Source organism: Strix uralensis, chromosome 23, assembly GCF_047716275.1.
Source record: "Strix uralensis isolate ZFMK-TIS-50842 chromosome 23, bStrUra1, whole genome shotgun sequence".
In the NCBI taxonomy this organism is placed as follows: Eukaryota; Metazoa; Chordata; class Aves; order Strigiformes; family Strigidae; genus Strix; species Strix uralensis.
In genome coordinates this window covers 1,750,861-1,771,864 of record NC_133994.1, presented here as the reverse complement: position 1 = coordinate 1,771,864, position 21,004 = coordinate 1,750,861, and the positions used below count along the sequence as shown (strand labels likewise).

General features: G+C 43.4%; 1 protein-coding gene across 1 annotated transcript; it reads right to left on the bottom strand.

Annotated features, from left to right (window-relative positions):
- Nucleotides 1–1,585: 1,585 nt before the first annotated feature.
- On the bottom strand, nt 1,586–17,989 carry TTC34 (tetratricopeptide repeat domain 34). Its single transcript, XM_074892991.1, has 8 exons — nt 17,655–17,989; nt 16,458–17,243; nt 14,667–14,892; nt 12,279–12,471; nt 8,990–9,156; nt 7,834–8,101; nt 7,359–7,573; nt 1,586–2,104 (listed from the first exon to the last, which is right to left on the bottom strand). Exons 1-8 carry the CDS (start codon nt 17,987–17,989, stop codon nt 1,586–1,588), a joined length of 2,709 nt encoding a protein of 902 aa, XP_074749092.1.
- Nucleotides 17,990–21,004: the final 3,015 nt, after the last annotated feature.

Genomic DNA, 21,004 nt, shown 5'->3' with positions numbered 1-21,004 from the left:
TTTAAGAAAAATGAGCAAAGTTATTTCTTTCAGCTTGCAAATGAATCCAACAGTCATTTAAGGATATAATTTCATGCTTGGATCGTGATGCCAATTAGGAGAAAAGTACTCATCAGTGTCACTAAGATTACAATCAGACTAACTTTTCTTGAATTTGAAAGGAAAGAAGCCGAGTCTTACCTTTGCTCTTAGGGAAGAAAAAAAAGAGCATGCGGAGAAGAAAAAAAGATGCAAGGGTACAGATGGTATCATTGCCTATTGGGTTGATTGCGTGGCTGCTGAATGAAGCTTCACTCTGGAATGTTGCCTTTCAGAAAACAATGTAACAAAAAAGAAAATGTTCCCTTTCCCTTTCATCCTAATCAAAGCAGGAGAGCAGTTCTCAGTATTGCTTTAATCTTTGTTTTCAATAGTAGTTTCTATTTTTCTCCATGGTTGTATTATCACACTCCAAAAACATTGGGAGAATTCACTTAGAGCAGTCAAAACAAATATAGGAGTCTGTTGGTTTGGGCTCCACCTCATTGTCTCCTTTTTTGCACAGCGCAGGCATACGGCTTCCAAATGAAGCTGTAGACTCCATGAAACAGCTGAAACACCAAACCCTGCAGAAATGGGGCATATTGGCACTATCTCCGTGCTGCCCCAGAAGCTGTATATGTGACAGTGGGCAAACACCTTCAGCGCATGGGAGATGTTGATTTCCATGCCGTCTGGTGGGGATGAGGAGGAGGAAGGAGTGCTCAATCACTGCACAGCAATCACATCACCATCTCGGCCAGCACCTCCAACCCCGACTTGTACAGGAGCATGGAGGATGATACTTGGCGGGCTCTTGCCACAGGGATCTGGAAGTCCGAGGTGAAGCCGAGTACAGCTGCCTGTGTGTCCCAGATCACAGGGGCTGCAGTCACTAGATTGGACGTTTCATCTCTGTTGAGTCTCATCTTTCAAATTATCTATGTTCCCTGGGACAGAAAAATCGTTTACTTGGCATTTGTACTGCTCCACTCCCCTGTATTGGGGCTCATTGTTGCAAATCCACTCGGTTACGACAAGGACAGTTCCTTCCGTTCAGGAGTGGGTCATGCGAGCAGTGTAACGCACACGGTCCTTCACAAACACATTACAAATATTATTTTTGACTGATCTTTTTGACTGGCCCATAAAAATGAGGCTACTTAATTGAACAGTATGTGTTAAAGCTAATCAAATAAATAGCAAGGAAATACATGGTTATTCATAAACTGCAAGCTATTTGAATGTTCTCCTTCACTATAATTGGAACCCAAGCGTTAGAATTAGTTCAGTTTAGCCAGACAAAACATCTTCACAAGGGGGAGTTTACATACATCCACAATAATTTTAAATAATACTGAATTCTGCAATTTGCCTTTTTCTCGTGGCTCTCTTGGTCAGTTTGTTTCACTACCTGAAACTTTCTACTTCTAACCTTGCTGTACCGTGTTCAGTGCCATGTCCATTGCATATTTATCATGAGCTTCTCATCTTTTCCTTATTCTTGCAGCCTCACAAACAAACTAGAAAGCAATCAGACACTGGAAAAAATCCCCAAACAGATAAATTAATGTATGCTACAGCTTGATGCCTCTCGCTTAAGTCTTGTTTTCAGCTTTTTCAATTCAGTATTTTTATCAATTTTAAGACCATAGTCAGTGATTTTCCAGGCCTCTTCATACTGCTGCATTTCAAAATTATATTGTGCAATCTTATGAAATGTTTTGGTTAAGATTTCGCTGCCAGGGCTGTTCATGATGCTGCACAATGCCATAGATTCATCTAACTGCAGTGCCTCGATATACTCCTTCACTGCTGCTTCTTCCTCAGCCACTGACAAAAGCAGGTGTCCTTTTGAGCAGTGGTCCTCAACGCGTGTTTTAAGACTATTACAGCCATGCTTCTGGATTACTTTCTCCATATCTCTTAAAGCTTTGTCATATTTTTTCAGGTGCATAAGGCAGGCAGCTCTGTGTCGGAGATACCTTGGATTCTCTTTGCTTGTCAAGACAGCCAGGGTGTAATAACCAAGAGCCTTCTCATAGTGATATTCTTTAATCAGTGCATTTCCTTCCTGGGCTGCTACCTGTGGACAGAAAGTTACTTAATATTAGTTATTAAACATGAAAAAAGAGTGCAATATCTAGTCTGGACTGGCCACAGGTAGACACAGACACTAAGAAATTTTGGATACTTTTTCAAATGTTGAAATTGCATCTAGTTGGAGAACATATCATTGGCATGTAATTCTGCATGCAGATATAAATATCTCAGATCAGTGGGCACTTGTTATCTTAAGAGTTTCTGAACCACTCTTCTTTGTTTCTGCATGTTTTGATAAAAGTTTCTCAGAACATTTCTTCTGAAGTTGTTTACATTCCTTAGGAATGATATGTGAACTGAAAACTGAATGGACCAAACTCTAAAAGTAGACAGTGTTCTCTTCATGAAACCAAACTTCTGCCATTTTCTGCTCTAACAGGTGACTATGGAAATTGCACCTTCTGGTCAATAGATACTCAGCCCCAAGTACTGCCCCACAAATATTTGCATGTGCTAATAATGAAGGTTGGTCTCTTGAAGTTTACCCAAACTATAGGGAAAAATGGCCAACCGATGGCTTTGCTAATCATTAATCTCAAGTGCAAGTGAATTATCTGTCCTTATCTGAAGGGAAAAATGACAATAAGAAAATAGAGAAGGCTGAAAAAGCCACATAATTTTTAGGTTCATAAAGGTCAATAAAGAAAACTCCATTAGAACTATATGCTTCAAATGGATTTCTCATTATTTCCCTTTATTGGTAATAAACAAAGCTTTTAACATGCTGCAGCAGAGTGAATACTTAAGTTATAAACAAGGCTGGCACCAGCAGCTTAGGTCTTACAGAAGGCTGAGCCAAACAAGCTGAGACTTCAAGCACAGAATAAACGTTTTCATCAGTCTCATTCCATGGGCTATCACACATTGCCTTTGGATGCTTGTGGCTCCCCACAATTCAGTTAGCCCAGCCACTGTCTCAGTAGCCACACTTGACAGCCGGCTCAGGTCTTCCAGTCTCTGTGAGTGCCTTGTCTTTTAATTTTGATTCACTTAGGTTAGAATTGATTGGGGTTTAACAGAACTAAGGAAAACAGGTTCTGGATGAAATGGATCAACATTGCAGGTCAAGTCCAAGCACCTCATCTGAGACCAGTGGCATGAAATAATTTGGCCATTCCTAACAGCTTACAAAGAATTCTACCCATTACTTTGCTATAAAGGAATGTAAAATCCTTTGTAGTCATATTTATTAGAGAGTCTCTCAGCTTCCACACATAAAAATAGAGATAGGACCTCTCCCCAAATAGTGTCAATCACTGGCTTTAATAGTTCTGGCTATAAATTCTAAGACAGCCTGTCCAAAACCGTCTCAGAGGTCTGTTTGTGTGTACATTTAAAGAGCAGCAAATTTAGTTTGTCCTTCCAAGTGTTTTTAGGGCAACTAGTCAATGCAAGTGTTTTCTTAGTGTCAGGATCTTAAGGGATCAAGGTGGAATTGCATGTGCATGTGAGGAGCATCCTGACAAGAGACAGTTTTTTTCCGAGAAATTCTAAAGTTCTAGATCACATTGTTCCAGGAGCATAGCGCGGTTCCTCAAAACACCTTGCATTTGTATAGTTAAATTGTAATTTTCAGCCTTTAAAGTGCATTCATTTTCTCAATGGCAGAAGAAAAATCTAATTTTTGTTGTTCTGCTGAATGACTAATCTAATGCTGAACCCGCTAGTATGCTAACCAGGACCATGTTGCTTTACTGCACCACATACAATATTGCCACTATTAACAGATCCACTGCTTTGACTTCTTCACATTTTACTGACAGTCCCCAAAGTAAACAAGCCACAAAATTCTAGATTTCCTGCTGCGCTTGGAGGAAGAAGGAGCATCTGAGAATAAATTATTCTCGCTCATCTTCACCAATGGAGTAAACATGGGCATTAGGCAGCTGGATTCTTTTTTGGCTCTGCCTGACTTAAAGGAACTGAGCTGGGACCCATTTTTGGTGTGTAACACAGAGTAATTGGCAGCTTACTTGCACATCATCTTCTGAACAAAGATAAATATGAAAAGATGCTTATGGAAAGAAGATATAGGAAGTGCTTAGCAAGCCAGAAGTATATTGCACAACTGAGTTCAGCTGCTCTCAGCTTCATGTCACTTTTGAGAAGTACTTTTTTGCCATCAGCCCCATTGCAGGTGACTTTGGAAGGCCAGGAGCAGGTTCTGTAGTCCATTCACAGATGAATTGCAGGCCATCTTCAAACTTGTCACTAAAAATTTGATTATGGCTTCCAGACAGGTAATTTTGGTGCCATCTGGAAAGGGCTTGGCAGGCCACAAGTGACTGCTTCCTGGATTAGGTCTCTGTGTCCCTTTCTACCACCTAGTTACCTCACTGTGTGATAAAAGACTGAAAATACACATATTTTTGTTGCATTTTAGTTCCAGTCCCTAGTGCCTAATCTTATGTTGACATTGAACAAGGTTCAATTCCTTAGAAAGAAAATGAGAGAGGAGTTTAACGGGCAGGGAGTTATGGCCAAGGGTTAGTCTCTGAGCAGTAAATACCAGAAGATGGACTGATAAGCACTGAGCTTTGAAAGAGGGTTGGATGTTTTCAGAACAGTTTGGAGCAAGTCTTTCCTTCTTTACCTGCAGACCCTATTTGGGGTCCATGAGGGCATGTGGAACTGCAACTTCTTCTTGGGCTGAGGGTCTAATCCTGATGCAGACCATAAAGCTTTTGAGACCGTTTTTGTAGGAGTCAGCTCTGGATATCCTATGGCATGTCAAGAGCCAACAGAAAGTGCAGCTCCGAGGATCTGGGCAAGGAGCTAGCAATCAGTCATGCATTTAACCTTTGACATAGGAAACTGAAGGGTTGAAGCTGCACTAGCGGCCAGCAAACTCCCTTCCTCTGACCTTTTGCAGTTTAATAAGTCTTTCAGATTCCTATTCCCATGTGGTTCTCCCAGTTGTTTACAAATTTCTTAGCATGGGACCCCTTAGACTATAAATAATGGAAGAATTTTATTGCTTTGTTTTTCATGAAAAAAATCAGTACATCAAGGAGCTCTCCTTCCTCCACCCTTTCCTATTCAGCTTATGTAGAATTATTTAGCTTTTCAGACCAGACTCCAGGGTAATGATGACACATGTCTATAATGCCTCTAGTCTCCAAACACTCTAAAACAATGTGGCAGTAACAGTTTTGTGCGTGGAGTGCTGAGACTAAGGGCTGAGCATAAACCACTAAACTCTTCTTTGCTTCAGTGTCCTTATTTGTGAAATGGACGAAGCAGGAAAGACACTCTCCTCTAGAGCGTAGGCAGGAGCCATGGCAAAGTAAGGCCATAATTGGGGTTTTCTGGTACTAATACTGTCTGTAAGCTTTTTCACTTTTGCTGAGATCCTTCTTTCACACACAAGCTGGAATAACCTTGCAGGCAAAAGGAAGTGCTACTGGAAAATCCTTTGAGACACCAGGCAGGTGAATTAACTAATTCCCTCCCCACACCAGCAAAGCACATATTTATCCCCTTGTCACAAAATAAATATAAAAAAACCCCCTGTGATTCTGGGCTTATCAGTAATAAAAGTAATCACACTCACTAAATCTTTGAAGATTAGAGGATATGGAAAGGCCTTCAGGTGTTTTGAGTCCAAATGTTTACTTAGTTGAACAAAAGCACAAGATTTAAAAAAAATAATTTACTATTTTACTTCCAACACTGGTATTGAGTTCCAGTCTTGAAATCAGTCCAGCCACCCCTAGTCTCTCAAGTGGCAGAGAAATCTTTCATGATAAATAAGTCACCAGTAAGGGGTTTTATTCCAGACCTTGTTCCACAGCTGTCAAGAAAAGACAGAAATAAAGTGCCTCTTCCATTTTAGAGGTTTCACTAATTTGTGTCACGAGTGACTTCCTGATACATCGGTGCAGTTTAAGCTTAAAATTAGGTTGGGGGTTTTTTTGCACTTTTTTTTTTTTTTTTAAATTTATTGACAGAGTAAGAACTCCCTCCTGTTTTCCCAGAAAGCAGCACGGATGGATTTACCTGTGAGACTTCTGTACAGAACGAGTGATGTGGCAGCAAGGGAAATTCAGCTGTAAAACGTGTCTTCATTTATAGGCACTTCCTTAGGGCCTCCATAGACACGTTCTTGATTGTACCTTTATCAACTTTATACAGTGAAAGATGGCAAATTGGCTCTGAAATCTTCAAACTCTTCCCCATAAGACTGAACTTTTTCCATTATTCAGAAGAGAGGGGTTCTTTTCTCCGTAATGGGGGGTATCTAGGGACCAGTAAATTAATACTTGTTTACTTATATCCTCCTGCTGTTTTGCTAAAATACATACAAAGTGCTCCTCTCAGGATGCATTAAGTATATCAGCATGTTGTTTGTTTTATAACCTGGGCGAAAGCATAACAATATAGCTTCTCACCAGGGTGCACACAATCCACAAATTCAATAAAAGGAAGCAAACGGATTCTCAGAACATGGAGCTTCTGGGTAGTCAGAATTGCAGATGCTTGAGTGAATGCTAAAACTCCTTGCCATCAATCTGACCTTGTCCTGTCTTATTATTGGAGATGATTTCTCAGAGCAGGCTGTACTTTGGGGGAGAAACTTGAAAAAAAAAAAATCCTGAAAAATACATACGTGGGTGGACTAGAGAAATGTGCCATTTTTGTGTCACAGTTTTAGCTAAGAAAACTAATTCCAACCTCAAAGGCTAGTCATTTTATAAAAATGTGAATATATTTAAATTTCTAAATGTTAACACAAAAGAGCAAAAAGGATTGAAGCATTTAATGTGACTGAATCAGAACATTCAGTTTCATTTCATCAAGAAAATGAACAAAACATGAACTCCCCTTCCCCAGAAGGCAGCTAGGAGCACCAGGTAGCTCATGCAGAGTACAATACTGGCAATGGTCTTGTTAAATCTTGAGCTGCTGCCCCTCACATCTCCTGCTTTTAGTGTTGGGATTAAACAGGTCTCACGCTAGGGAGACCAACAAGAAATTCCCACAAGCGATAAGAAGTGGTAATGATGAATTACTGGAGACTGAAGTAAGGTCACTGCAATGAAAGAAGTTTGGATTCAGCTCCCTAATCTGGCTGAAGGCTGGAGGAAGAAGCCAATTTGTTCCTCGTTCATCTGATAAATGGTCTTCCCACACACTTCTGTTCAAGACAAGGCAGGAAAAAGTCTCTGCAGCCTAATTTTGCTTCCCATTTCTTTCCCCACTGAATCCACAGATGTGGCATCAAAAAAGGACTGTACCTGAGAGAGATGCTGCTGTTGCTTAGCATCTACGAAGTTCAGGAGAAACCCCAACTCCCTTTCATCTCTCTTGGCTAGGATGCTGAATGAGTGCGCTGCCGCTGCCACGTTCCTCCTCTTCAGCTGCAGCACAGCCAGTCTTGCATTAGCAAAGTCGTCAGCAAGTGAGTGGCCAAATGCTTCCTGAAGGTGGTCAAGGGCCTCTTCATACCTGCCTGTTGGTTAACACCAGGACAAGCTATATAACCCATTCCATTTGGAGAAAGAGGCATCAAGAAAACTTACTAAAGCAGGATTTAGGGAGCCTGTCCACATCTAAGGGTATTAATTACTTCATGCCCTTTCCCAAAACATTTGCAAACTTCTCTTGAAAAGTACTATACAACAATACACTTGCCATTTAACATTCACTTTCTTTTAATTTACTGCTCATTCACTTAAGTCTGATCAGCTACGTAAAAAAACGGGAACTTACCATTTGCAATCAAAACATCTGTGTAGAAGATGTGATATTGTGCATCCTTGCAAATTTTAATTAGTGCTTTTGCAATCATGAGAAGATCCCTGAGGGTTTCTTCTTTTGAAAGGTCTTTAGTAGTAAGGAGCTCAGTTAACGCAGTCCTGCCGTGCTGAAGGAGCCACTGAGTGACCAAGCCCTTGGCTTCATGCTTTAAAGACAGGATTGCTGGGATCACTACGCCTGCCTCCACCTTCAGCGCTGAGATCAAATCTTGCACTGCCTCCTGAGTAAAAACAAGACCAAAAAATGAAATTATAGCAATAACCATATATTGATAATTTGTTCCTTCAGGTGCTTTCAGTTCTCTGCTGTCATTGCACAGCTTTGGACGCCCTTTGCCCTTCCCTGTCCTTGTGCTGCTTCTTTTCCATTTTCAAAGCTGATACAAGAGTGTAAAGATGGGTTTGAATGACTATTTGCAAAGTGTTTTGAACTCCTCACATTAACACTGAAACCAATTCTTACAGCAACAAGAAAGAGATGCTCTGAATGAGTAAGCGCAAGCAGGATTTGGCTCAGCCACAATAAACCAGTACAAATCCACACACCCAACTGGAGCTGCACCAGTTCAGATTCACTGTAGGATTGGTGCGATATGCGGGTAAAGTTGAGGCTACCAACTATATTAGAAACAGATAAACCATGTTAACATCTGATATGATTTCCAGGCAATGATATACTGCAACCTCCAAAGTCACTGTAATACTAATTGCACGCGTGAGCTTTTCACAGATGATGGAGAGGAACTCACTAAACCTTGAAACTGTTCTTTTTCCTCTTGTTGCTACATTTTGTCTAACACAACATCATGTCATGAAAATGTGAGATCAAGTATAGGGGAGATTGCAGCATTGCAAATCAGTGCATGGTAGTGACAATAAGTAAGATCTAGGATTAAGGTTTAGTTTTCCTCTCTCTAAACTTGAGAAAGCAAATCAGTGATGTCAAGTGGACTGCTTATACACGGGGTCAAAACAAGAGCCTTTTACAGCCCAAATTCTGTGAGGAACTCTTGATTTCAGTGAGTCCATGACAAAGCCTGTGGTACCTTACACTAGTATTGCTTAATACCATCAGAAAAATCACTAGCAAATCAATATAGTGATAATACCTTCTCCTGCTTCAGAGCAAGGTGAATGAGTCCTCGTCCACTCAGAGCTTGCACGTTCCTAGGGTCCTCCTTTAGGATGGCATTAAAATCAAAAATAGCAGTTTTCTTCTGACCAAGGCGCCCATAACACTGAGCCCTGATGAGAAGGCACTCTACAGCATAACCACCTGGAGGAGAGAAATGCAGCCATGCTTACTTGAAAGGTCTCAAGTCTACTGCTCTAAAACATGGTGCGGTAAAAAAAAAAAAGCAGGGTGCAGACCACTAAGCCCCACTGAAGCGGCTAAGTGAAAATGTTGTGTTACTGCGGGAATGAAAAGTAGGTACCACTTTCTTCAGAGTTGTGGCAAGGGTGGAGTAAGAGGGGTGTGCTGGATGGAGGCAAATGCTGTGGTAAGGAACTGCAGTCCACAGGTGGGACTGGGAGAAGAATAAGGAGGGTGCTGGAGAGGCTACCCAAGGATACCCATGTGAAGCTACAGAAAAATTCCACTTTGTCTGAGCATACCTCATGAAGTACAATGACAGTACTTAAGTGGTAGTTTCCTTTATTTTAATTGCCAGTGGAATTCCTATCACATGTGATCAGTTCTGAGTTGAGCGGGAGAAAAGACTCTATGCTGGGTTGCTTTCCAAAACACCGTACTGAATCATCTGAGTGTCCTGCTGAGGCTAGCAGAATTCTGTCAAAGAATGAATTTTCACTGTTGAATTCTCCAAAGTGTTTGCTGGTGTGCATTACAAAGACAAGGCTACTCTGACAGCCCAGGTCCTGTGGTGTACGTGTCAACATCATTCTGCAGGGAAATGGTGAGCTCAGTGTTGCTGCTCAGGACTGGAGTTCAGTGTTTAGCTTTGCTTCAAAAGTCCCATCTAACCTCTGAAAAAGCACTCAGTTTCTTCATATGTCATCTAACTTGGGAAACAGCTTGGAAATAGCTAAGAAGATGTATATATATTTATATTTACAGAAAGAAAAAGAGTAATTCTAACAGTGATTTACAGAAAGAAAGGACACTTGGCTGAGAGTAGTTGTATGGCTGCAGTTTGATTTATAACTGTAACTGTCCTACTGTGACTCAACTCTAACTTTCCAGACAGGAACAGGAACACCAGGAACAGTCTGCCAGGCACACCAAAAACACAGGCCCCACTTCAGAGAGTCTTCAGTCTAGTTAAACATGCCAAAAGAACATTTCAATAAATAATTGAATGAGTGGAAAAGGTAACAGAATGAAAATCATAAAATCACATTGCTCAGCTAGCTCAAAAGCTTCCTGGTTTCTAATAGGAACAAATACACATGTCAATCAACACTGTCTCTCCTCAAATATCCATGACTGCTCTTCTGATTCCCTCAAGGTCTCAGCAAGAGTGGGTCTCCTCAGGAACAACCAAAGGAAGCAAAAGGAGTGGCCTGCAATTATTAAGCATTCAAACTTCCCTCGCAGGCAAGTTTTTTTTTTGACCTTCTCTGAGATACCTTGACTCAGCCAGCTGACAGTATAGAGAACTTCCATGTTTGCCAGTTGTCATGAAACTACTTCTATCAACTTTTGAGGAAATCTGGAAAGCTTTGCCCTTTGTTATTCTGCCCTAAGGTCTTCCATTTCATGCATTTTCATGGGGTCCTCTAAAAGGCAGCATTGTGATGCTGCTCTGGAAAACAGCAAAAGGATTGCAAAAGAGAATGTCTTTGTATCTCCACATGTATCCCCCCCACCACACCTTTCTCCAAAGACATCATTAATGTGCAACAAATGGAGGCAACCTACCAATGATGTGACCATCATCTCAGAATCTGAGCTGGATTAAGATCCAATTTATTAGAAGGAATCCTTGGAGATTTTAGTATGATGGAATAGGAGCAGCACAAATGACAGAAGAAAGCTCTAAAAGGAAGATATGGGACGATGGAGGCACAAGGCCATTTGCCTGTTTTAATAAAGTGAGTCAGAAGGTACACATGTTGGATAAAATCCAGACGGGATTGACTAATTTACTGCCACACTTAATACACAATGGGATTTGTGATACTAAGATTCTTTTTTCTCTGTTTCACATAAGTGCTGCCCAAATAAACACAGGTAGTTGACAGTGAAAACCAGGGTCTGTTCATTCACTGGTTGCAGAGCATATATCTTTCTGCCATCGACATGCCCCTTCCTTTCAATTTTGATAAGGATCTTAATATGCCCAGGGTTGCAATCCATAAATGTGACATCCCAATACTGGATGATAAATCATCAGTGCCACTGTAAATATTTTTTCATATGGAGGTCAGCAAATGCAGTGTCTTGCACAGCTGCCTGCAGAGATGAGCCAGCAGACAGGCTCCTAGCAATTCCTCTACAGTAATGAGGCTTTTTCTCCCTCCTGATATGCTCCAAAACTTCTGTACCAAAGGTTATTATCACTCTGGAGCTTTACCAATTGGCTCCTATAAAGACAATATCTATTTCTTAACAAGCATCTGTTCTAGCAGGTGGGCAGCTGATAAGCTGGAATGCATGGGCTGTGAAATGGAACCATCTCAAAGCAATTAACAGAATTTTTTTCCATTTCCATAAACCAATCTCTCTTCTTCTCAATGCTGCTGTCATAACATTTGCTCAGAGTGAAAGGCAGATTTCCATACAAACATGGTTTTACTTGGAACATGCCAGAAGCATTTCCTTGTCAGCCTGATCTCCTCAGGAAAAACTAGGATAATGATGGGTGTAAGTGGGTGCAGTCACTCTTTTGCACTAGAACCACACGTTCACTGGAAAACCAGGGAAATGATTAGATCAGAAATTCCAAGCCAACAGCTGGAAATAGATGGGTTCAGGATGTTAAGGATCTTTTTCAAGTTATGAAGTAACTGTAGGTTCTTTGTGCTGATATGACCCAGTAAGGATGGTTTAGGCCTGAACTTAACTTTTAGCCGTTTAAAATAATGCTCAGCAGTGTTCCAGAATAAAAAACACATGCTAGGCTTTCTGGACAGGTGAAGAAAAGGGGCCGATGTCCCTGTAGAACTGAACTGAACCCCTGCAACCCATTTCAAGTTCAAGCTACTTGTGGGACAGCAAGAACTGCACTCACTGTTTAATTGCACTATTTCATGGTCCAGAGGAGTTCTACTTTAAACAAATTTTATCCTGCTCTTCACTTGCCTTCGTAAGCCTACTGTTTTAATCTTCTTATTGGGGAAATGACAGATGAGAACTGGTTGGACACACTTGCCTACCCACTGATCTGACTTCCCATAGAAGTAAATCTCCTCTCAGAATCTTGGTAACCCTACCTGAAGCAATGATGGCAAAGGAAAGGTAGGCAATGGCCTCTTTGATGTCAGCATCCTCCTGTTTGTTCTTCAAGATGGTCAGCGCTCTGAAATGGCAGTGAGTTTGCATCAGCTTCCGGTCTTCATCCTTGAAAATGTCCATGATTGGCAGGAGGCAGGAGGTATCTCCAATTCTGATCACTTTCTTTAGCAGCTTAACAATGCAAGAGAAAGGCAGAAGAGAAAGATTGGCATGAAAAGTCATGCTAAAGCTGGAAATATTACTGTCTGGTGAGGCAAGAATGCTCTTACGCAGTGCTTCCCCACATTTCACTGGGGCTGCAGCCAGCCACGGTCCAGCCAAGGACCGCGAATCTCTTTTACTTAACTCCTCAGCCAGCCCTAGTGTAAATGCACGTTGGAGAAAACATTCATTCTTATCTTTTCTCACCTCTGCGGCAGCTGTGGAAATCATTCTGCGGAAATACATAATGCTGCCTTGCTTACTTTGGGCAGCATCTGTTCCAGAAGGGCAGTCAACTGTTTTTGTAAACACAGCTGAACCGCAGGATGATTGCCCCAAAGCAAGAAAGTTTCTGTGGAACAGGATTCCAGTGACCCCTTTTGGCTCTAAAATTGAAATCAGTCAATTAATGAAATATCAGTGAAATGCTGTGCCTTCCTTTCAGTATGTTATTGGGAATTTGGGAAAAGTACGAATTCAAATCCACAAACTACTGTCTTCCTGGAAAACAATCTTGCCTGACATACGGCATCTTTGCCTCCATTCACTACAGTGAGAATCACCAAATACTTTTTTTCTACATTTCCCAAGGAAAAGAATCAAAAACTATTTCCTCCAGTAAAGCAAATGTGCTTAGCAGGTACACAATATTCAAATCTGAGCCAGAGAAGTTAGGACAAGAACAAAGTTACCTTGACGCACCAGACACATCCATTAAACATTACTTTCTCTATTTATATTAACAGATACAAGTGTCTGGGTGCTGACGGGCAGGTGGGCCAAAAACATTTTGAAGAGAAGTTTCTGGTGACACATACATTCCATCTAGAACTCGTAGCAGAAGCTGCAGATAGGAATCCAGCTTCCAAGGGCAACATATGGGCTCTAATAAAGTCATGACATTCATTAATAACCTTCCCAAAGGCAGTAAATTATACAAAACTTTTGTTTTTCATAGGGAGTAGTGAAGTGGTGACAACAAAACCTTTCTCTTTAGGACTAGCAGAATTTATATGGGATTTAAAAAATGCAATAGTTCCCTCTGATGGCAGAACCTGGTAATTCAGCTTGGGAATGCTTGGTAGAACCAACATGTTGGAATCTCTTTCATGGTTTCAAGCACAAGTCATTAGCCACTAAAGAAAGAAAACTGCAGACTGATACTTGAGCTTCTGGTTTTGTTTCGTTCCCCACCCTCCCTACAAAGCTTCATTAGGATAATCAGTTAGGTAGTTCTAAGCCTTCTTTTCTCTAGGGGAAAATTACCAATGCCATCAATACTGTCACCAGGGCCAGGATGCTCAGTGATGCTCTGCCTAGTTAGTGTCCCTGATGAAAAGCACCATTAAATAGCAGATGATGAATGGGCTGTATTTAGGCAGGAGTCCTGTGTGGCCTGTACTACGTATGAGGCCTGTGTTTAGATCTTGAAAGTTCTGCTAGAGGTTGAACTACCTACACCTCCTGTGAGCTCCATGTTTCACTGTGTCAACAGTCCTTGCTGTTGCTATTCATGAAGCTTCTAACAGCAAACTGTTTAGTTTTAAAATGGAAATGCGTATGAACCACTGAGCATGATAATGTAATTTGTAATTTCATTGCAGTTTGGGAAAAGCAGTATCAATCAAGTTGGGTCAAATGCAGCTATTCAGAAGGCAGTGGCCCTGAAGATGAAACTTTGCACTGCCCTGAACCACAGCAATTTAAAGTTGTTTGAATTTAAAAATTACCTAGCAAGCAGGAAGGTTAATATTTTATGAAAGTCACCAAGTTTTCTTAGCATTTCCTGTCTTTTTCAGAGACCTCTGCCCAGTTTACCAACATTCCTGAGAAATGCCTTGAAGTGCAGGTTGGCGTAGGTGCAGCCCCCCTGGAAAACCCATCCCAGGTTGTGTGACGGGGTGGTTCCAACTTGCCCCATGCGATGAGGTGGCCTCACAGTGCACCTCGTACCCGGAGCCTCACAGTTGTCATGTAACACCGGGGAGCAGAGACAAGCAGAGCACTGTGCTGGGAAACAGAAAGCCCCTGGAACACCCTCCAGCAAGCCTGTGTCTCCAAAGTGGTCCCTCTGAAGTTCTGTATCAGCCAAAAGGGCTGTTAACCCTCTTCACTGCACCACCACTGACCGCTCTCTCCCTCTCTGCTAGCCAGGCGCTCCTTACCTGGTTGCCATCATACATGAACCCTTTCTTCAGTTGCAGAAGGGCAAGTCTAGCCAGGATGGGAGACCTCTGTGGATTTCTGGAGAGTGCCAGTAAGAGGAGTTTGTGAGCTTCATCTACACAGCCCATCTGGTACAGGGCATCAGCACAAAGGATCCGCGATGCTTCATCAGAAGCGTCCAGCTCCACCAAGAGAGAAGCCAGCTGGTAAACCCCAGGGGCATCTCTGGAGGAAAACAAAATAAAGAAAAAGGGAAAGACCACCTTCAAGGAAAAAATGCTAATGAGAGTAGCAGAGCCTCTTTGTCTCACCTAGAAGCTAAGCAGCAGGTTATCAGTCCAGTATCAAAATGGATGGTACATTTTACCGTATGCAGCACCACAGGTATCTCTGCCACTTAATTCCATAATCATAATCCCTCTTTATAAAAACATGTTCTTAAGCAGTTGTGTCTCTAAAGAAAGGTTAACAAATAATGATTCATACCTGTGGTTGCAGCTGATACCACACTGGGAAAAGGAAAAAGTAACAGTGATAGTTTAAAAAAAAAAAAAAAAGTCACCATTTCTAATGAAGAGCTGTGTGTTAAAATTTGCATGGAAGAACTGTGTTAATAGGGAGGTGCTTGTTCCAGAAGCAGTGACCTGTGTCTGAGGGGGCTTGTGCCTGTGCCCTGATGCACCAGTGCACCACTGAACGAGTTAGCACAGTTTCTGTCCTTCAGTTATACCACTGGAGTGCAGGCCCCGTGCCCTGGGTGTGAAATGAGCATCATGCAACTGCAGAAAAAGGCCATAATAGTATTAAAATCATTAAGACACTAAATAAATGTGGTAACAGTTGTAAAGAGCAGCCACCTGAGATAACTTTTACATGCTATTGCCCACTTCAAATTTTCAAGTTTTCTCCTGAAATATTAGTATTTCATGTGTGAAAAAACTGAGAATGCAACATAAAAATTTAGTTTTGGGGAAAATGGAAGACTTTTCATGGGGTGGTATCAGACAAAACTTTGAAAATGAAACACTGAAACTTTAAGATTTAAATAGTAGTAGCTTGTTTTCTGTTCAAAGAACTAAAATAATATAGATACTACTTTGATGAGCAATCTTTTCTGAGCTTTAGAAAGATGATTTTAAGTACTAAAGCCTCAGAGTCCCTCTGTTACACCTTGTCCTATCTTCAAACTCAGGTTTTAATGGATTTAGCTGGAATCGTTTGGTGTTCCTGACTCAGATCTCCCAGCCTTAAACATGACTTTAATGCAGTTAGCATTGAACAAAGAATTGGGATTGCCAACACCAAGCATGTGCACAACAGCACCTCAGCTCTGTCTTGGAAGGACACTTTGTAGGGGCCCACCAAATCCTTCAGCTCAGAGCTAAGAGCGAAAGGAGCCAGCTAGCACCAACAAATCTGTTTTATTATGGGTATAACTACACCCTTAGAGGAGGAATCTGTCATATTCCCTCTAGAATTCTGTGTGCTCCTATCTTAGGCCAATTGGTATATCATGGATTAACATCCACAGAAAGATTGAGCTGATTTGGCTACGTGGGTCCTATCGCATTCTGACATACCAGCAAAACAATATTTTGCTGGCATAACCACACCCATGCAGTTTTATTTAGACCTGTTACGTTAATTACGAACTTTAAAAGGGTCTCTATCCTACTCTCAGTTATCTGTAGCAAGTACTCCCTCTACTACTCAAGCCACTCTCATTTTGTTAGGAATGTGCACAGCCCTGTTCCTTTTTCTGCCCATGGGCTGAACTGTGTCCTGGGTACCTCTTCTTCTGGAGCATGTTTTGTCCTTCTTCTTGGAGAACTTTCAGCAGCAGTCCTCTTTGGTTCCACGGCACATAGGACTTGATTGTGAAGATGGTTTCTTCCAGCTTTAACTGGCAAGCTGTGATATAATCCAGGGCTGTCAAGTAATGGCTGCCACCAGAAATCCGGATAAGTCCACGCCCACATAAGGCTTTAATACAGCTGTTAGGATGTGGGGAATCATGCTCAATGACCTTTTGAAAGTCCTGCAGTGCTTGCTGATGGTTGTGAGCATGGAGGGAGCAGAATCCTCGCAATGCTAAGAGAGTATTGTAGTAAGTTTTCTGCTCTGCTGCCAAGAGGTGGTCACAGATATCCCGGGCAGTTCTGATGTGCCCGTGCAGGAGGTGGCAGTCTGCTAGCCGAACACTGAGCTCACGTTTGGACCCTGGGGAGATCTGAAGGAGGAACTGGACTGTCTGGATGACAGAAGGGAGCAGTTCAGTACCTTGATTGCCTCTGAGTTCAGTCCGAGTACGCACAGCCTCCCTGTATGCTGCAAACTTCACCTCCAGGACAGTCCTAGCCTGTTCTTCTATCCTCTCAGTGTCGTGTGGTGAGAAAAGCTCTTCAAAGTGTTTCATTGCCTGGGCAGGGGTTGCTGCAAAGGCTTCTGCTAAATCCTGCATCATCTCCTGCATCCGTCCACCCAAGAAAAAATATGCAGCAGCCCGTTCCAAGAGCAGACCCAAAGCTTTCTCATCTCTGACATTATTATCAGCTGAGAAGCCCTCGAGGGCCTTGCTACAAACTGCCACACACTCCTCAAATTTGCTTTTCTTAAAGAGGTAAGCTGCTTGCACCCTGCAAACCCAGATATCGTCCGGTGCCACTGCAGACAGGAACTCGTAGCAGTTGCCCAGCCACTGGTCCAAGGAACTGCAGTCTGGGCTTTCTTTCTGATATGCTGAGAGATAATTCGAGAAGGCCTGGATGACCCGTGGCAGGTGTTCCCTTTGCCTTGCACACACATAGGCCACTGCCTCAGTCCGATGCATCACAAAGGCTTGGATATAGTCCGCAACTCCCTTCCTAACTTGAGTCCCTGACAGCACCCATGCCAATGCCCTCAGCAGCAGCAGTTCCACTGAATACTTTGGGTTAGCCTTGAGCAGGGTATTGCATTTACTCACCACCTCCTCTGAGCATCCTCGCCTGAGCAGGGTCTCCAGTTTATATAGTAAGGATACCACATTGTCGGGACTTAGGGTGGAGAGAAAGATGGCAGCTATTCCCACACTGAGGGAGACAACAGCCAAGTTCTTGCTCTGGATCTTGGGAATCTGGCTCTTGCCTCTGCACCACATCTCCAGAGTGGCTACCACTTTCTCCCTGAGCTCTTTGTTGAAGGAGTTCACTTTCTGTACTGCTGTGGGGGCACTGCAGCAGAAGGCAGCCATGTAGAACGCAGTGGCTATCGGTAACTCCTGCTGGGCAAGATGGTGGTCCCCTTCTTTGCAGAGCAGTGCAGCAAGCTCCTGAGGTGACATTTTCTGCGCTTGTGTCTTCACCAAGCAGCATCCCACATGTAACGTGGCTAGTGCCTGTAAAACAGAAAATCAGCAATGTGAGCGGCTGTGGAGCACAATTTTTTTGCTTGGGAGGCAGCTTTCCAACTGACAGACATAAAGCAAGCCCAGGTTCTGAAAAAATCCAGGGGTTTGTTACTGAGAGGCTCACTGCGGAGCAAAGCCACGAGAAGAAATGCTTCCTAAGGTTCTTAGTCCACAGCCACATAACGCTGCCTGGAAAGCAGCCACACGCCTTGCCAGTGTTCCCTACCTCACGGACTGTCCAGGAGCGGGGCTGAGGGGCCTACGGGCTTTGTCCTCCCTGGCCAAGGTGTCAGTTTAAGACATTTTTAATCATCAGGTGGTATGTCAGCACTGGTGGTGGACAAGGAGGAGACAGAATAGATGCTTTGCCCACCACTTGCCTTTTCTCCATCGCCTTGGAGAGGCGGGAAAGGGAGAAGAAAATTTGCCCTTTTCTACCCCAGGAGTCGGCGGGAAAGATGCGGTTTAGCGCAAGGACCCGAGCTCCAGAGCCTGTCCCTCGGCCCCTCACGCCGGGGGCCCGGCCCTCCCGCTGAGGCGCCCTCAGGAGCGCGGGAGATGGCGGCCGGGCGGAGAGCACAAGTACCTGCGAGCGGGCCCGCGGCCGCGGTGCGTCCCGGCGCGGCCTCCTCCCGCCGGTGCTCCTGAGGAGACGCGAGCTGAGGCGGCGAGCTGAGGTGAGCTGAGGCGAGCTGAGGCGAGGCAGCCGGGGACGGGACGGAGCGCAGGGCCGGGCGCCCTGTTGCCTGGAGACCGCAAACACTGCCCCGGCTCGGCCGCGGGGGAGCGGGCCGCAGGGCCTGGCGGCGGCAGGGCGCCACGCCGCCGGCCTGAGGGCGCCTGCCGGGAGGCCGGGCCCGCCGCGCCTCGGGCCGCGCGGGTCTGCCCCGGGGTGGCCGCTCCCGACCCCGGCCCCGGCCCCTCCGGGCTGGCGGGCTTGGCGGTTCGGGACGGGCTGCTTTGCCGGGGCTGGCGCGTTCCCCCTCCTGAGAGGCCGTCCTGGCAGCAAAGGGTATGCTTTTGGCGGTAAATCAGTTATGTTTTCAGGAGTGTTTAGACCGATGATGTTCCTTTAAGCCAGGGCCATTTCTGAAGTCCGGCTTTTTCCTTATCCACGTTCTTTGACATTCAAAAAAACCCTCTATGATGAATAGAGATTTTTTGACATTTTATTAAGAGTTTGCCCATTACTTTGATTTGATTACTTTCACTTTAATTACCCTAATTAGCCATCAAGATATAATTTAGCATTGCTGTCACATTAGGCCACAGGTGATATTACCAAGAAAGACTTGAGGGCATAAAAAGAAACAGTTCTGAAAAAGAAATCACATTAAAAGGAGCTGGGTTGATCAAACGCGTGTGCCTCTTTGCCCCTCCGCTGAGGTTCAAGCACAGCTTGTGGGAATAAAAACGAGACCGGTGCCTTCAATGGATTGTGGTCCAGGCTGCAAAAATCATTACCCATAATTTGACTTTGCTGCATGACTGAGTGGTGTGGAAGTTGCTTCCAGCCACATTTTGCCTTGTAGATACAAAGAACATGGAGGATGCCAGTATCCTCCATTCATCATTTCTAGCAGAAAGAGTCCCAGTTTAGTTAAGAATCCAGTGTGCTCACTGCTATACAAGAATGGTTTAAGGGGTGCTGTTATAACCTGTATGGTTGGCCAGAAAGGTAGCAGCAACAAGAAGAAATTATTTTGTTGACTTAGGGTTGTATAGCAGGTGGTATGAATAGAGCCAATTTAAAGTTGTTCATCAAACTTAAGCTTAGATTAATTTCAGTTCCTAACTTTGGCCCTCAAAGGAATAAGAGGGGCAGCATCTCAAGAGCTCAACACTGATGGAAAAAGAGAGTTTTTTGGATGGAAATGACTGTGGCCTGGTATGATACCTGAAGTGTATGAATGTGAAAACCTGTTGTTATAAAGTGGCAGAACCAGCAATATGACTTAGAGGCTCCTAACATTTTTCTCAAGCCACCAGACAATTTGCTGTTTGTCCTTTGGGGTAGATATGGCAAGCCCTGTTTTTAGGGTTATAGAAATGCAGGGGAAAAAATAGTGTGGAGATGTTTATCTAAACATTAAATATTAAGCATGCTATACACTCATTAAATATTAAGTATACTACAATAGCTCCTCATGATGTCTCTGATTACTGATAAATTTTTAAAGGAAGGTGGGTGGGGAGGGAGCAAACAGCACAAGTGGAGGGCTTTGCAAAGCAGGAGATGCACTAACACATGTCTGCAGCAACCCTTTTCAAAGAGACATGGCTGAGAAATCTTGCACTTATTTCTTTTAAAGGCTCTCAGTGCCTGCAGTGGATATATGGCCCTCCCCTCAGGGCTTTTAAGTGCTAGGTGTAGCTAGGACAGGGGGAAACAAGTAATATGTGCTTTTGGTACAGAAAATTCAGCTTAAAAAAAGAATAAACTTTCTTTGATAGAAAGGAGCATAATAGAGTGGGGCAGTAGTAACTAAAAAAAAAAATAATCTTTGATTTCTTTGACTAACATTCTTTACTCTGAGCTGTACCTGGGTTGGAGAGCAGACACCAAATTCTGCTGTCCTTTAGGCTGGTGTAAGCATGCAGGCTAGGGAATGAAGATGGCTTGTACTAAATTATACAGGCTGGGTGACTGAATGCCAACAACACGGAAGTCAAGAAGCTCTGGTGATGTGTGAAGCCACATGATGGAATTTCATCCTGAGGCATATTTAGTTCCACACCCGCAGTCTGCCAGGAGAGTTAGACTGCTAGTAACTCTGTTGTCAAACTGAGTTAGGATATTCTTCTCTCGTGAGGGAAATTTGCACCCCTGGCGCTGTATCCCCATGACCACAGCTGCTGCTGTTCCTTTGGGTTAGAACAGTAGATTTCAGATGGAGCCTCTAAGCTTTGTTATTGGCAGATCTGCTTCCTAACACTGTCTGGTAGGAA

Coding starts and splice junctions, on each gene's coding strand:
- TTC34 (XM_074892991.1), bottom strand. CDS start 17,989: ATGTCACCTCAGGAGCTTGCTGCACTGCTCTGCAAAGAAGGGGACCAC. Junction 17,244..17,654: donor AAACTGGAGACCCTGCTCAG/GCGAGGATGCTC, acceptor GGCAGTTTGTAG/CAAGGCCCTCGAGGGCTTCT. Junction 7,574..7,833: donor AGATGTTTTGATTGCAAATG/GTAAGTTCCCGT, acceptor GTTAACCAACAG/GCAGGTATGAAGAGGCCCTT.